This window comes from Mirounga angustirostris, unplaced genomic scaffold (assembly GCF_029215605.1).
Source record: "Mirounga angustirostris isolate CCGP_5_RB_7025 unplaced genomic scaffold, mMirAng1.0.hap1 SCAF_1, whole genome shotgun sequence".
Lineage (NCBI taxonomy): Eukaryota > Metazoa > Chordata > Mammalia > Carnivora > Phocidae > Mirounga > Mirounga angustirostris.
Genome location: NW_026991709.1, coordinates 137,444,661 through 137,458,355, shown reverse-complemented (window position 1 = coordinate 137,458,355; position 13,695 = coordinate 137,444,661). Strand labels below are relative to the sequence as shown.

At 40.8% G+C, this 13,695-nt stretch overlaps 1 protein-coding gene across 27 annotated transcripts in view; it reads left to right on the top strand.

The window, feature by feature from the left end:
* THRB (thyroid hormone receptor beta) overlaps positions 1–13,695 on the top strand; it is a 404,443-nt gene that overhangs the window by 328,658 nt on the left and 62,090 nt on the right. For 26 of the 27 annotated variants that reach the window (XM_064588701.1, XM_054504453.2, XM_064588706.1 and 23 more), the window contains one exon: positions 2,086–2,346. The exons of the other annotated variant lie outside the window; for it this stretch is intronic. In XM_064588701.1, coding sequence (XP_064444771.1) covers positions 2,157–2,346 — 190 coding nt within the window. In that variant the 5' untranslated portion in view covers positions 2,086–2,156. The remainder of the gene's footprint in view (positions 1–2,085; positions 2,347–13,695) is intronic. 27 annotated transcript variants of the gene reach the window in all.

Below are 13,695 nucleotides of genomic sequence, written 5' to 3'. Positions count from 1 at the left end.
GTGATAACTTTCACATTAAAATAGAGCTTTACAAGATACAATTTACCGAGGATTTAGAGAGTCCCTGAAAATAAAGAAGACATCATAGAAACATGCATGGGTCAGAAGGCTTTTCATGTCTGTAGAAATAAAATGAATCCTCTTTAGGCCCAGAGTTAACTCTTGCATTCAGTAGCTTTATATTTAGCTCAGAAAAACCTCAAACCCTCATGGATAATAAACTTGAATGGATTCTACATAGATATGTTTAATTTGAAATGCAACACAATCTCCCAAGATTTTAATCTGTTGTTTTCTTTTAATGGATAGGGAGAATAGGGGCCTATAATTGCACCAGGGGTTGGCTGTGGTTGAATCCAGAGTTTCTGATTCACCAGGCAGTGAATAATGTCATATAATAATGTAGAGAAAGAACTCATGACCTCACACAATGCCTAGCTTAGCCATTTGCATAGGGTGAATTGTATGTGTCTGAATAAGATCAAATGTTATTTCCCAGAGCTGTCACATTATAGAAATTTTTTTGCATGGATTTATTGCTTACTGGCCATGTTATTTCAAGCCACAGCATTTCCATTTACTGTGACAAAGAAATCATGGGTTGATTATTACTTGGTAGTCATTGTTCACAGTCTCCTCGTGGAGTAGAAAGGGAGTGTATGTGTATTAGAATTTCCACATAGTGACCTGAAGACTCAAGGGAAAGTGCAGCCTCCAAAGTGACTGAGAGTAGATCACACTTTTAGAGAAACGATCCTGACCAACAACAACTGAAGACAATTAGTCATTTACAGACGGGGCTTATGAAAACCTAAAGCATTTTGAGCCCTTGCATTAAATAATTTAAAAATCATTTTAAGTGTTGGAAAGGCAGCTTAAAATTCCCAATACTATGCACAGATCAGGATGGACTTGTCTCTCTAATATGGATATCTATGCTCCTTTGGTAATTTCAGCAGAAAGGAGAATTCACACATAAATGATAGTCTTTCAATCACTGTATATGATCACTTTAAAAGTAGAACTCTATTTATATTGTATATTTCTCATTTTGACAGACAGGAGCCTAAGCATTTCCAGAAATATGGATGACCAGATGGATTATGTTTTTTAACGTATATGCATATACAAATATATACATTAGCCTGCTCATTTTTGCTCTGTACATTATATCCATGTACAGTAAAGATATTCAAGGAGGTAAAATTTGCCACCAGGGAAGGTTAGTGTAAGAAAGTTTACATTATATTACTGCATTATATTATTCCATTTCTTCCCATTTTCTAAAGGGCAGATCTTCAATTCCCTTTAAATTAAATAGGAAAAAAAAAAACCCACAATATACATAAATAATTCACTGCCTATACCTCAACCAAAGAGATTCAGGGTTTATCATTCTATCATTAGGGCTGTTAATTTGCCCCCTCCACCCCCCACTAAAGGACTATCTGCTTTCCTTCATTGGATCTCATCACCAATTTGGAACTACATTGAAACTGTTTACAAATTTCTATCTGAAGATCCAGTCTCTTTGTCTTGGGCCATTAAGAGTAGAAGGTTGTAGGAAGGACTGAGTTGTCACTCCCAGAGGAATCACGTGAGCATGTCCCACTTAAGTAACAGGGTGCCCCTCAGGTCAGCCTGTGATAAAACCCAAGTCAAACAAGGCTGAATCCTGGATGTTTTATGTCCTAAGGATCTGAAAAGTGTTCACGGCCAGCCCTGACCCTCAAGACCTCAAACGATCGTCTAAGCAGTCACATAAATTGGTGTAAACTTGCTCTTGGGCCATTGCTGTGGAAGCCTGACTGGTGAAAATACAGCCTTTCCATTGGAGGAACTAATGTCTTTCTAGGCACTAAAAATAAGGGGGAATGTGTTGATTACTCCGACAGGCAATCCAACTGTGGTGGCTAAATGCCCAAGGCTGACAAATTCTGCATCTTATCACTGCCATCAAGGGGAGGTACATGTGAATATTGTCAGCCCCAAAGAATTGAGAAACAACGTGCCTTCCAAAACTGCAACTCAACAAAATCTTGACAATGCCAACAGCTCGTCATCTCGTGTTTTTCAACCCTCCAGAAAATGGCCTTCCAGCCTGGGACAAACCAAAGCACTGTCCAGACCGAGAACACGACTGGAAGCTAGTAGGAATGTCTGAAGCCTGCCTCCATAGGAAGAGCCATGCGGAGAGGCGCAACACATTGAAAAATGAACAGCCGTCACCACATCTCATCCAGACCACTTGGACTAGCTCGATATTCCATCTGGACCATGATGATGTGAACGATCAGAGTGTCCCAAGTGCCCAGACCTTCCAAACAGAAGAAAAGAAATGTAAAGGTAACCCAGTTTTTATTAGACCATAATATCGTGTTTCCACAAGTGAAAAAGAGCTCTGTTGTCACTGTGTGCTCAGCTCCATTTATTCCAATGTATGGTATCCATGTGTTTTCCCCAACTGTTCCATTGCAAGGTTTCTTCATCCCCCAATCCTCTTTTAAACATAAATAAATGAGTCCCAAAGAAAAGCAGTTAATTTCAGTTGCATGTTGCGTTGGACACTTGGGGAAAAGACATTTTTATTTCTCTAATTAGCAGGAGGGTTGTTAGTTTTGGCTTTAACTCTGTTTTTGCATCTGAGTAGAAACAGACATTGCTATCGTTCTGTAGCTACTTGCTTTGATGTGTGTGTGTGTGTGTGTGTGTGTATACATCTCTTTTCCCAATTGTGCCAGTAGCTAATGGGATTTCAAAGACTACCTTTAACCCAAATAGACAATTCACGCTCAAAAGAGAGGTTTTAAGTTGTTTTCTTTTACTCATTAAATCTTTGTGTCATCTTCCTGAAAGGCAAGATTATGGTGTTAGGAGGTTGTCACCTCATAAAAAAAGTGTTAAACTGGACTAAGTTCCTGATTGCATTAGATTTAACTGGTCTTTACCTCAGGTTGCCTCACCCAACAGATGTCTTTGTGCTGATCGCTTTATTGTCTTAGGGCGCCCCAAAATGTTTGCTTTGTAAATTCATTGTGTTTTTAAATGTCCACGTTCATGTGACTTTCCATTGTTTTTCAATTTAGCATGGAGGAAAAATAAGGTCTTTTTGGTTCTTCTTGAAGGATTTTGACTCATGATAAAGTTTTAATTTGTGTATTTGGAAATCTGGCAATCACTCACCAAGATATATTAATGAAAGTTTGTAAAGACTCCTATGTATGAGCCATGAGAGACTTTTGCATACTGTTCTAACTTGAACATAAGCACATGATTATATTTATCCTGTCAAAAAAGTGCTGGTCCTTTAACTTTTATGAAAACACTTAATCAAAAGCTCCTTGGAACTACCAGTTGATCCAAGAAGTTGAGTGTGTAGATCGTTTCTGTTGAAAATAGAATTATCTAAAAATAATAAAATAGTGGCATGAGCTCTGATTTGAGTGCAGTCAAAACTATACATGTTCTCTTTGGAAAGATTTGCGTGTGAACTACCTCTCACCTTTAGTATTTGGGAGATTTGAGAAACTGAAAAGGATATTGAGAAAAAGAACAAAATACGTTTTTTTGAAGAGTCAGCATATGAGACAAACTTGTTTGTATGTGTGTGTGTATGTGCAAATTTGTTTGAGATATAATTGAGATTTAGTCTTAGATTTTGTAACCAGATTGTATCTTCAGATTTTATGAACCAGCATCAAAACCATGTCAGTCCTTGGCCAACAGTGAAACACCAACATGAAACTGTAGTGTCCTCATGATCTAAGAAATTCACAGACTAAATTTGATTCATTCACAGCTGGCACCCATGTTCACTCATTTGTTCATTCATTCATTCATTCATTCATTCATTCATAGGATCTGTCTATGCCTCTATCACTTACAAGAAATCTTGGCCTTGGGTATTCAAAGTTCCTAATACGGTATACTTCTTTTGTTGTTATACCTTAAAAGCAAAAGGAAACAGTCTCTATTTGGACCCAAGACCCTAACTGTAGTGCCGTGGTTAAAACCACAGATTTGGGCTAGAATCCTAGCCCTCCCACGCTGTCCTTGAGCAAACTTATGTGATCATTGATGGAATTAAATAAGATAATGTATTTAAGCATGCATTTAATATAGTACCTCTCCTAAGGGCTCTCTAAATAGCAGCTATCATTATTACTGTGATCAGTATTATTAGCTATGCATCATTAAGTCACATAAATTGCTTGTGCTGCACTGTGTGCCTGGTAAGGAATGGAGAAGGAGAAGAAACCAGGTGAGTGTGGGCTAGGGCATGACGTTTTGGGGTGGATTCAAGCTGATAATCCATTTTGCATTCATTCAGCTCTCCTCTGCTGAAAGAGAATTGTTTAATAAGAAAACATAATTAAATTATTACATTAAAGTCCTTCCTCAAGATTCTCATATTAAAAGGAAAACAACTAGGGAAACCTCTCCGGTAGTTTCTAGAGTAACCAGCAGGGTTCATCTTGGCTTGAATGTGAGGCAATGGCTTGGTTCGGCATGAAAATACCATGGGAAAGCCTACGTTGTCATGGCCCATGAGCTTGATAAACTAAATCTTACTCACTCACAGTGGACGCCTGTATTTAGTGAGGCACCAGGGAGGCCAGAGAAATAACCTGATTAGTCACTTTGTTCTTTTTGGAGTTGGTTCTTCTCCATCTTCTCTGCTTGTCTGCCACCTGCATAAAATCACCATGTGGAGAGTTCTGTTTGGATGCCCCTTTACGCCGGGCATGTATTTCCTGGCTATCTCTGTCCAGCCCCCAGGCATGCTTGATATCTCAGTCCCGGCCTACCATTCCATGCATTCATCCCATCGGTGTTCATTAAGTGCATACCCTGTATAGGACATTACCCTTGATGTCTGAGCATGAAGCAATCGCATTGAGGCCAAAAGTACATCCAACTAGCCCCATTCCAAGGAGCCCAAATTGGCTTGATAAGAACTGAATGGCCCTGAGGGATACAAAGAGTTAAGGATATGCAGTACAAGAGCCGAAAGAACAGATTGCCTGCCGGAAGTTCCACAGTAAGCCCATCGCTCAGGCAGCCATATAGCTGGTGCAGATCAGCGCACCTCAAAGTGTGGTTGGTGCATGGGTACCCTCCTAAAAATTGTTATTATTCCTCTCTATTGATGCAAATATAGAAACTAAGAGTGAGCTTTAGAAACTTTTATAGCAATGTGGCAAATTACTGCTGACATTCAAATACATGATCAGTGGACTCACCTCACTGAATAGGGTCTGGACCAGTCAGGAACTGTCAAACTCGCCTGGTGAGTCATGCATGGCTAGAGCTAGGTAAAAGTCTTGTGCAAGGGCGCCTGGGTGGCTCAGTTGGTTAAGCGACTGCCTTCGGCTCGGGTCATGATCCTGGAGTCCTGGGATCGAGTCCCGCATCGGGCTCCCTGTTCGGCAGGGAGTCTGCTTCTCCCTCTCCCACTCCCCCTGCTTGTGTTCCCTCTCTCGCTGTCTTTCTCTGTCAAATAAATAAATAAAATCTTTAAAAAAAAAAAAAAGTCTTGTGCAAAAGAACCGTGTGCTGCACTATAATGGACCAGATATATTTTTAAATGGTCCTTCAGTTCAAATAATTTGAGACTCACTGATCCGTGCGTTATAGAATTCTTGATGTTTTTTTCCTTTGGCTTATTTTTGGTACATAGTTAATGTTTTGGTTTTCAATTTGGGTCTGAATACTGCTTTCATTTTAATCTGCATATAACTGCGCTTCTCTCTGCTACAGTCATTCTAAGGAAATTAACTGGTAACACATTTAACTGGAATGAGAGCTCTGGAGACTTAGCATTCTGCCACAGCCCACAGTTCCAATCTGCTCGAGTACCAGAGGCCATTTCCAACCAGCAGCAGGTGACCCAAGCCACCCTTCTATCTCCACACTACACCTTCCCTGGAATCTTTGTCACAGTTTGAACTGATTGCTCAGCCACAAGGACCACATCCTACTGCTGCCCACCTCCTTCTCTCCCAGAGTCTGAGATGCTATATTTATTTGGTGGTGCTCAAAGTGCACCCACCAGTGGCACTAGCCGCATCGGGAGCTTGTTAGAAATGCAGAATCTGGGGCCGCACCCCAGACTGCTGAATTGGAAGCTTTGGAAAGGGGCCCAAGAATCTGTGTTTTTTAACCAGCCCTCTGCGTGATTCTTAAAAACCTGAATATCAGAAAATGCTTGCGAATACAGACACTTCAGTTCTTAGTATAAGAAAGGGCCTGCCACCTAGTGGACACTCAGGGAATGTGCATTTTTCTTCCCCTCCTTGACTGTACCTGGAGAGCCACCTAAGTCCCCCGTTCTTGACTGGGCTTCCTTAGGCCCGGTTTATCTTACTTGCCAAATGGATGTTCCGTTTAATCACTCGGCCTGGTAACACATCCATCTGGGAGTTGAGCCCTTCAGAGAATCCCAATCTGTTTGGCTGCGGCCCTGATCCTCTTCTAAGTACTCACGAGGCTCCTTCATGCAGACCTCTCATGACTTCCTGAACTTCTCTTTAGAACCCCAGGGTCCCACCGGTTCCACAAGGATGGGTCCTAGTTAGATACATGCACCCCTGTAGCTGGATCTAGCAGGGTCTGGACCCAAACAGTCAGACCTCTGTACTTAGATGTTTGTGCTCAATGTCAATCAGGGACCTTCTTGATACCCTGGAACCCAGAGTAGGAGAAAAAAGGCAGGGACTGACCCACCTCCCTGGTTGCATCAGAAAAAGGTGGGCAGCAATCCAGTGATCTCACAGAATTTTCTCTGTTGGTCAGTTCTGTGTTTATTTTTTTTTAAGATTTTATTTATTTATTTGACAGAGAGAGACACAGCGAGAGAAGGAACACAAGCAGGGGGAGTGGGAGAGGGAGAAACAGGCTTCCTGCTAAGCAGAGAGCCCCATATGGGGCTCGATCCCAGGACCCTGGGATCATGACCTGAGCCGAAGACAGGCGCCCAATGACTGAGCCACCCAGGAGCCTGGTCAGTTCTGTGTTTAATATCAAGAGAATTGAGTCTTAGATCCGAGGAAGGCAAGGAGAAAAAAAAAAGGCAAAATAATTTTACTAACAAGTTATTTTCTCTCATTATAAAAGCCTTCCATGTTCATGTACAAAACTGAGAATTTCCCAGAAGTTCAACAAAAATAATTTTTAGAAATCATTTGTATTTCCATCCTCCAAAGACAAGCAGTGTTAAAATCTTTATTATATTTCAGTCTTTTTTCTTTGCATATCTACTTTTTACAAACTTGGAATCACACTAGACATAACATTTTTTAACCAGCTTTTAATGCTTAATGACATATCGTGAACATTTTCCTTTCTCATTAAGTATTCTTTTGAATTCTGACTTTTATTGGCTATAAATTATCCTTGTTTATAGATATACTGTAATTTATTAAGCCAGTCCCCAAGATTTAGACAAGTTAAAGTAATTTTTAAAACAGTATCTTATGTCAGCAAAGGGGCAGACTATTAACTCATGCTCTTCATAAGGAGGAAAAAATGAATCAAATCAATGATGACAATTTTAAATGATATATAATTCTCATTTACCAAAATAGCAAAGTGTTCTAAAAATGAGAGATGTAAAGCCAAGTCATTGTATGCATTATAATCCTTCAAGTTAGACATTCACATTTTCAGCGGGTGATCGCTATCTTTGTCCTTAAGTAAAATACAAGGACATCTTCAGGTAAAGGAGTATTTTAGAAGGTGGGGGATTAAAAAGCTTGAGCCCTTCCACTAGTACGACCATCTGCTCCATCCATCTCCGCTCTCCACTCTGCCTGGATTCACCATAGATCAGGGAGGGCGGCCCCAGCTGAGAGCGCCAGTGGGATTCATATACCTCAAGGGGGCTTTAGGAGCTGTAGCCATCAACATGAGAATAAGTGCTCCCCACCAGCTTCTGGTAGATGCAAGAGAGCTGTGATTTGATACTTCAAAGGCAGGAAAGAGCACCCCATAAGTAGACTAGGACAGACAGAAATACAGGGCAAGAAAAGAAAGGAAAGCGATCAGCTGAAGTGGAGGGGAGGAAAAAACTGGAAACAGAGCAAAGGCAAGCAGGCAAATATCAGAAATTCAAGGCTCCTGAATCCAACTTCAGTTCTCACTGAGATACAGCATGGAGCAGGGGATGGACCACAGGCTTCTATCTGGCAGTTTCTATCACAACATAAAATGCAGATATGCTCTGACCCAGCTGTCCCTCTTATAATACTCTGTTCCATGGAAATACTCACAGGGATGAAGAGCTGTGTTCACCTATTTTCTTTGCACCTTTGTTTTTGTTCCTGAAAAATTAATAACACTCCAAATGCCCATCTATAGGGGAATGTTCAAATACACTATGGCATATCTAAAGTATCCACTAGAAAAATAAACAGGTTCTTTAAAAAGGAGGTGCTTTTAGGAATACCAAATAGAGAAGTCACCATGCATTAAGTATAGCGGGATCCCATTTACAGGTTTTTTTATAAATATATTTCTTTCTATCTATCTATCTATCTATCTATTTATTTGAGAGAGAGAGCACACAAGTTGGGGCAGGAAGCCCGATGATGCAGGGGATCCTGACTGAGCCACCCAGGCACCCCTCCCATTTATAGTTTTAAAAATCTGTATCACTGTGTGTGCACAAATGTGCATAGACAAAAGACCCTGGATACACATCAACCTGTAACACCAGGTAGCTTAAAAAGGTAAGACTAGAGCAAAGGAGAATGCTAATATTAACTCCATATACAACTGCGTGCAAGATTTTTGTACAATAAGAATGCATTAATGAATACCTTGTGCGGTTTTCTTTCAAAGTTAAGCTCATATGCTTTATAGTCAGACAGACTTAAGTGGACTCCTTGCTCTTAAATATACCAACTCAGGGCATGTGTTTTTAACCTCTCTGCCCTTCAGTCCCCTTCATTTTAAATAGGGTCATAATATCTGGCTTTCAGATTTGTTGTAAAGATGACAGGTCATGCGTGTAAAGCACCCAGCATAGTGCCTGGCACTTAGTAGAGACGGCATGATAACTGTTCTTAGAATAGAAACATTCTCTTAGCCTCGGGCTCCCCTTCTCCAGTGTTTGTCGCCCTTTCTGACCTTGAAATACATTGACAACCATATACACATAAATGAAGAGAAGCAAAACAAAACATCACATACATAGCTATAGTAGGGACATAAACAGTGGAAAGAAGAATCCACAGCAGCAACCAAGATATTTTTCAAACCCTGTCAATAATGAAAATTTTAAATAAGAAACCCAGAAAAGCATGAAGGAGCTGAACTGGACTTTGAACTCTGGCTCCAACACTAGAGCTCTTGATCATTATACTTTCTCATGACACAGAGAGGCAAGGAAATCCCAGGCACCCCAAGGAAGGAATCTAAGCCACAGGGACAATATGGGTCTACGCTCAGAGGAAGGTACAGGGCAGTGAGACCTGGCATGAGAGGAGCCATGGGCTTCAGCGAATGCCTCGTCATAAAGTCCAAGGTCAAATTCTGGCACTGCTCCTACCAGCCACTGAGCCTCGAGCAAGTCTCTTAGCCTGTCTGGCCTCGGTTTCCTCATCTGTAAAATGGGAATCCTCTCTCACAGAATTGTGGGATTCTATGTGTATTATTTTTAAAATGAAGCTTAGAAAGATGAGAAGCAGATTGGATGTTAGGCATGTAGACGGCTCATGTGAGAATGACCACTAAGGAGATACTGACAGGATTGGAGTTTCTAAAGCTGGGAATATTACGGACACAGGGGGGACAGATACAGTAGTCAAATCCCTGATGCTTCCAACAGGTAGCATCAGACAAAATAGGGTACAGTGTGGCTGGTCAACTTGTAGGATCTGGCACTGAAGTTGAAAAAGTACTGTTGGGAGAGTCTGCCTTACAAAAACATCATAGGTGACCATTGGAATTCAAAGCCTTTCCCTTCCCCAGACATTTCCCACAGGTTGTCCTGAGTGCTCTGTGGTCTTTCCAAATGCAAACCTCCTGGCTGGATATCTTATCAAGTCGCTAGCGTCTCCAAGTGGATGAATTGGGTCAAATTCCTTTCTCCCTTGACAGGGTCCAGTAATGCCAGTGGAAGGAATGGAATGGAAGGAGCCGTGAAGGGGTGAGGATAGCAGAGAGTGGATGGAGAGAGAGAGAGAGAGAGAGGGAATAAGGAGCAGGACTGCCACGGGCCACTGTGCGTGCTTGTCAGGTTGTGCGCTGGGCAGTAGGAGCGGCGTTTACCCACAGTGAAGTCTGTGATGCAGCGCTCTAAAGACAAAAGTCACCTTGCCAAGAAAGACACTGAACATAGATGTTCCAGTCAGATTTGGACATGTGTGAGTGGCATGTTGATCTGGGGCCATCAAAATATTCCAAGATTGATAATACTATAATGTAGAACAAAATCTGCTAAAAGAGAATTTAAATGTTCTCACCAAAGATATATACATATGTATGTATATATTGTATATATTTATATATAAAATATTATATACATTTATATACAATTTTATATATACATAATATCTGAGGTGATGGATGTGTTAATTACCCAGATGGGAGAAATCCTGTCACAATGTATGTGTACATCAAATCACCACAATATACACTTTAAATATCTTACAATTTTATTTGTCAGTTATACCTCAGTAAAGCTGGGGGGAAAGTATTTCAAGAATCCTCAAATTACATAGCTGGCCTGCCGCATTAAATCTTAGGAATGTTCCCTAGCATTTGGTAGGCACACAGGGAATACTGAGAACAGAAGACCATGGTTTGGCTCTTAGGTCTGACATTTACCAGGTATTTAACCTTGGATAAATCACTAATTCTCTCCAGCAAAGAATGTATTCAGAGATTAATTGCCCATAATGAAACCAAGGACATTAATCTACAATTCCATTTTAAAGTACCTCTCTAATACAATAACCATATTTCCCCTGGTGGGGAAAACAGGACAAAATAGATTAAATTAGTACTAACCCCGAAAACCTGAACTGTGATTATCAGAAAAACATAGCAGCACCAGGATTAATTGGGCAATCAGTTGCTTTTCACCGTCCTGTTCAGTGGTCTTACTTCTCTTGGTGGACAGCTTCCCCCAGGAACAGAAGACTTTGGGCTATGAAGATGCCCATTCTCAATTCCCCAGTAAGTCTGGGCTTCTAGAACCCCTGTCAGCTTCGGGAAACATATGCATGCTCCACAATAAGCCTATTCCTCTGAAAGTATTGGTGACCAGTATATCCTTACCTCTCCAGGGCAGATGCTTTGGGTCTGAGTACCCCTGGAGATGTAGAGACTCCACACCAAGGGTAACCTGCACAATAGTGACATTGCAGGGACACCTGGGTGGCTCAGTCGGTTGGGCATCTGTCTTCGGCTCAGGTCCTGATCCCAGGGTCCTGGGATCGAGTTCTGCCTCGGGCTCCTTGCTCAGCGGGGAACCTTCTCCCTCTGCCTGCCACTCCCCTGCTTGTGTGCTCTCTCTCTCTCTCTCTGACAAATAAATAAATAAAATTTTTTTAAAAAAATAGTAACATTGCAGACAAAATAGGCAAGTACACTGGGAAGCCATTTCACTTGTATGTATGACCTATATTGACACAGAGATGGTTTCTCTCTGTAGTTTACTATGTGGCTGATGTTAATATGAGCTATATAGAGAGATCATTTTTTCAGGTTCTGGACCAATTCAGCCACCTTGACTTGAACTGAAATAAATATGATCCACCTTCTCTATCCACACTGCAAAAATACCAGGAACCTAAAATCAACTGAGCTTTGGAAATGAGAGTCAAAAATCCTCCATGGTCCAAAGCCGTCCTCCATGGCATTGATCTGATACAGAATTATTATCTTTGGCAAACCTCTATCCCCATGATATTTGCCAGTATTGACTTATCCAAGGGACTTGACTCTGTTAAACTTCACTGCCTCTTAAAACATAGAACTGTCTTGCAAATATGACTATTTAATTCAATTGTCTATACTGTGAAGTTACTTGGCATTTGAGTTTGAATACTGTGTGTGGGTTGATGGTCTACTAGTCTAGATGGCAGTATTTGGTGAGTAGCAAATTTTACACCAAATATCCATAGTTACCCCATAACGTGCAGTTTATACAAGCCATACTGTCATAAAGCCCAGCCTCAGACCTAATGAAAAGATACTTATTTTGCTCTTTGTTTGCCTAGACCTGGAAAGAACTTCTTATAATCAGCCTAAGATATAAAACTAAAGGTCAAAAATGTGTAAGTAAAAGAAGCTCCTGCCCTTTAAGGGAAAAAAATACATGTTAATTTTTGCAGGAGTTTCAACTGAATGGTTTCCAGGGAAACAGGTATCTGCAATGGGCTCATCCCATTTAATATTTATGGCTGAACCCGGGGAATAGTGCTTTCTTATTATCCCTTCCTGGTTACACATGATATGTTCATTCTTAACTTTCCTTTGAAGTGATCATTCTATGTTTAAGTCTTATTTCTTCCCCAAACAATGGAAACAAATGTTCATTCTATGATAAAGAAGAAGAAGAAGGAGGAGGAGGAGGAGGAGCAGGAGGAGGAGGAGGAGGAGAAGAAGAAGAAGAAGAAGAAGAAGAAGAAGAAGAAGAAGAAGAGGAAGAGGAAGAGGAAGAGGAAGAGGAAGAGGAAGAGGAAGAGGAAGAGGAAGAAGGAGGAGAAGGAGAAGAAAGAAGAAGAAGAAATTTTGGAATATCAAGAATATAAGCCTGGTGATCACCACTAAAAAGGAAAAATATATATATAACACTAAATCAATCTGACACATTTTTCCTAGATGAATGGAGGGGGTTTGATTTTGTTTGTTGTTTTATTGCAAATCTGCTTACCTTTTAAGCTGGTTCCTGCGTTTAAGAGTTGAACTGGAAAAACGAAATTGGTAGAAAAGGACCATCTTCAAGTTTGAGCTGTGTGTTTTCTTGGAAGATCTGCTAAGGCAAACCTATAAATTCCATTTTATATGTGATTTTAAAGTACTCTCTGCTTTACTGAAAAGTTGGAATACTACAGAGAACTCCCACGTGCCCTTCATCTGGAATCACCAGTTATTAACACTTTGCCACATTTGCCTTATCACAGTGCGTGTGTGAATGTACGTCTGCATCTGTTTGTGTATATATAGATTATTCTTTTTCAGAATCATGTAAGAGTCAGTCACAGACATCATACCCCTTGAACTCTAAATACTTTGGAGTGTCCCCTAAAGTCAAAGAAATTCTCCTACAAAACCATGGTACAGTTCTCAATATCAGTAAGTTTAACATTGATGCCTACTATTATCTCATCTACAGACTTTATGAAAATTTCACAAACTGTCTCCGTGAGGGGAGGTAGAGGCTGAGAAAGAATTGTCCCTGGAGGCTTTCATGGGTGTCATCCCTCCTGGACAGGGCCGGTCCAGGCCACCACTACGTGTTCTTCATGTCAGTTCTGTTTCTGATCCAGGACCCAGGCCAGGATTATGTATTTCATGTAGCTTTTGCATCTCTGTCATCTGCTTTAATCTGTAATGGGGTGTCACGACCTTTCTCTTTTTCATGACATTGACATGTTTGAAGAATTCAGGCCTGTGATTTTGTAGAGCGTCCCTCAGTTTGGGTGTGACTGATGTTTCCTCATGATGAGAATCAGATTATGTATT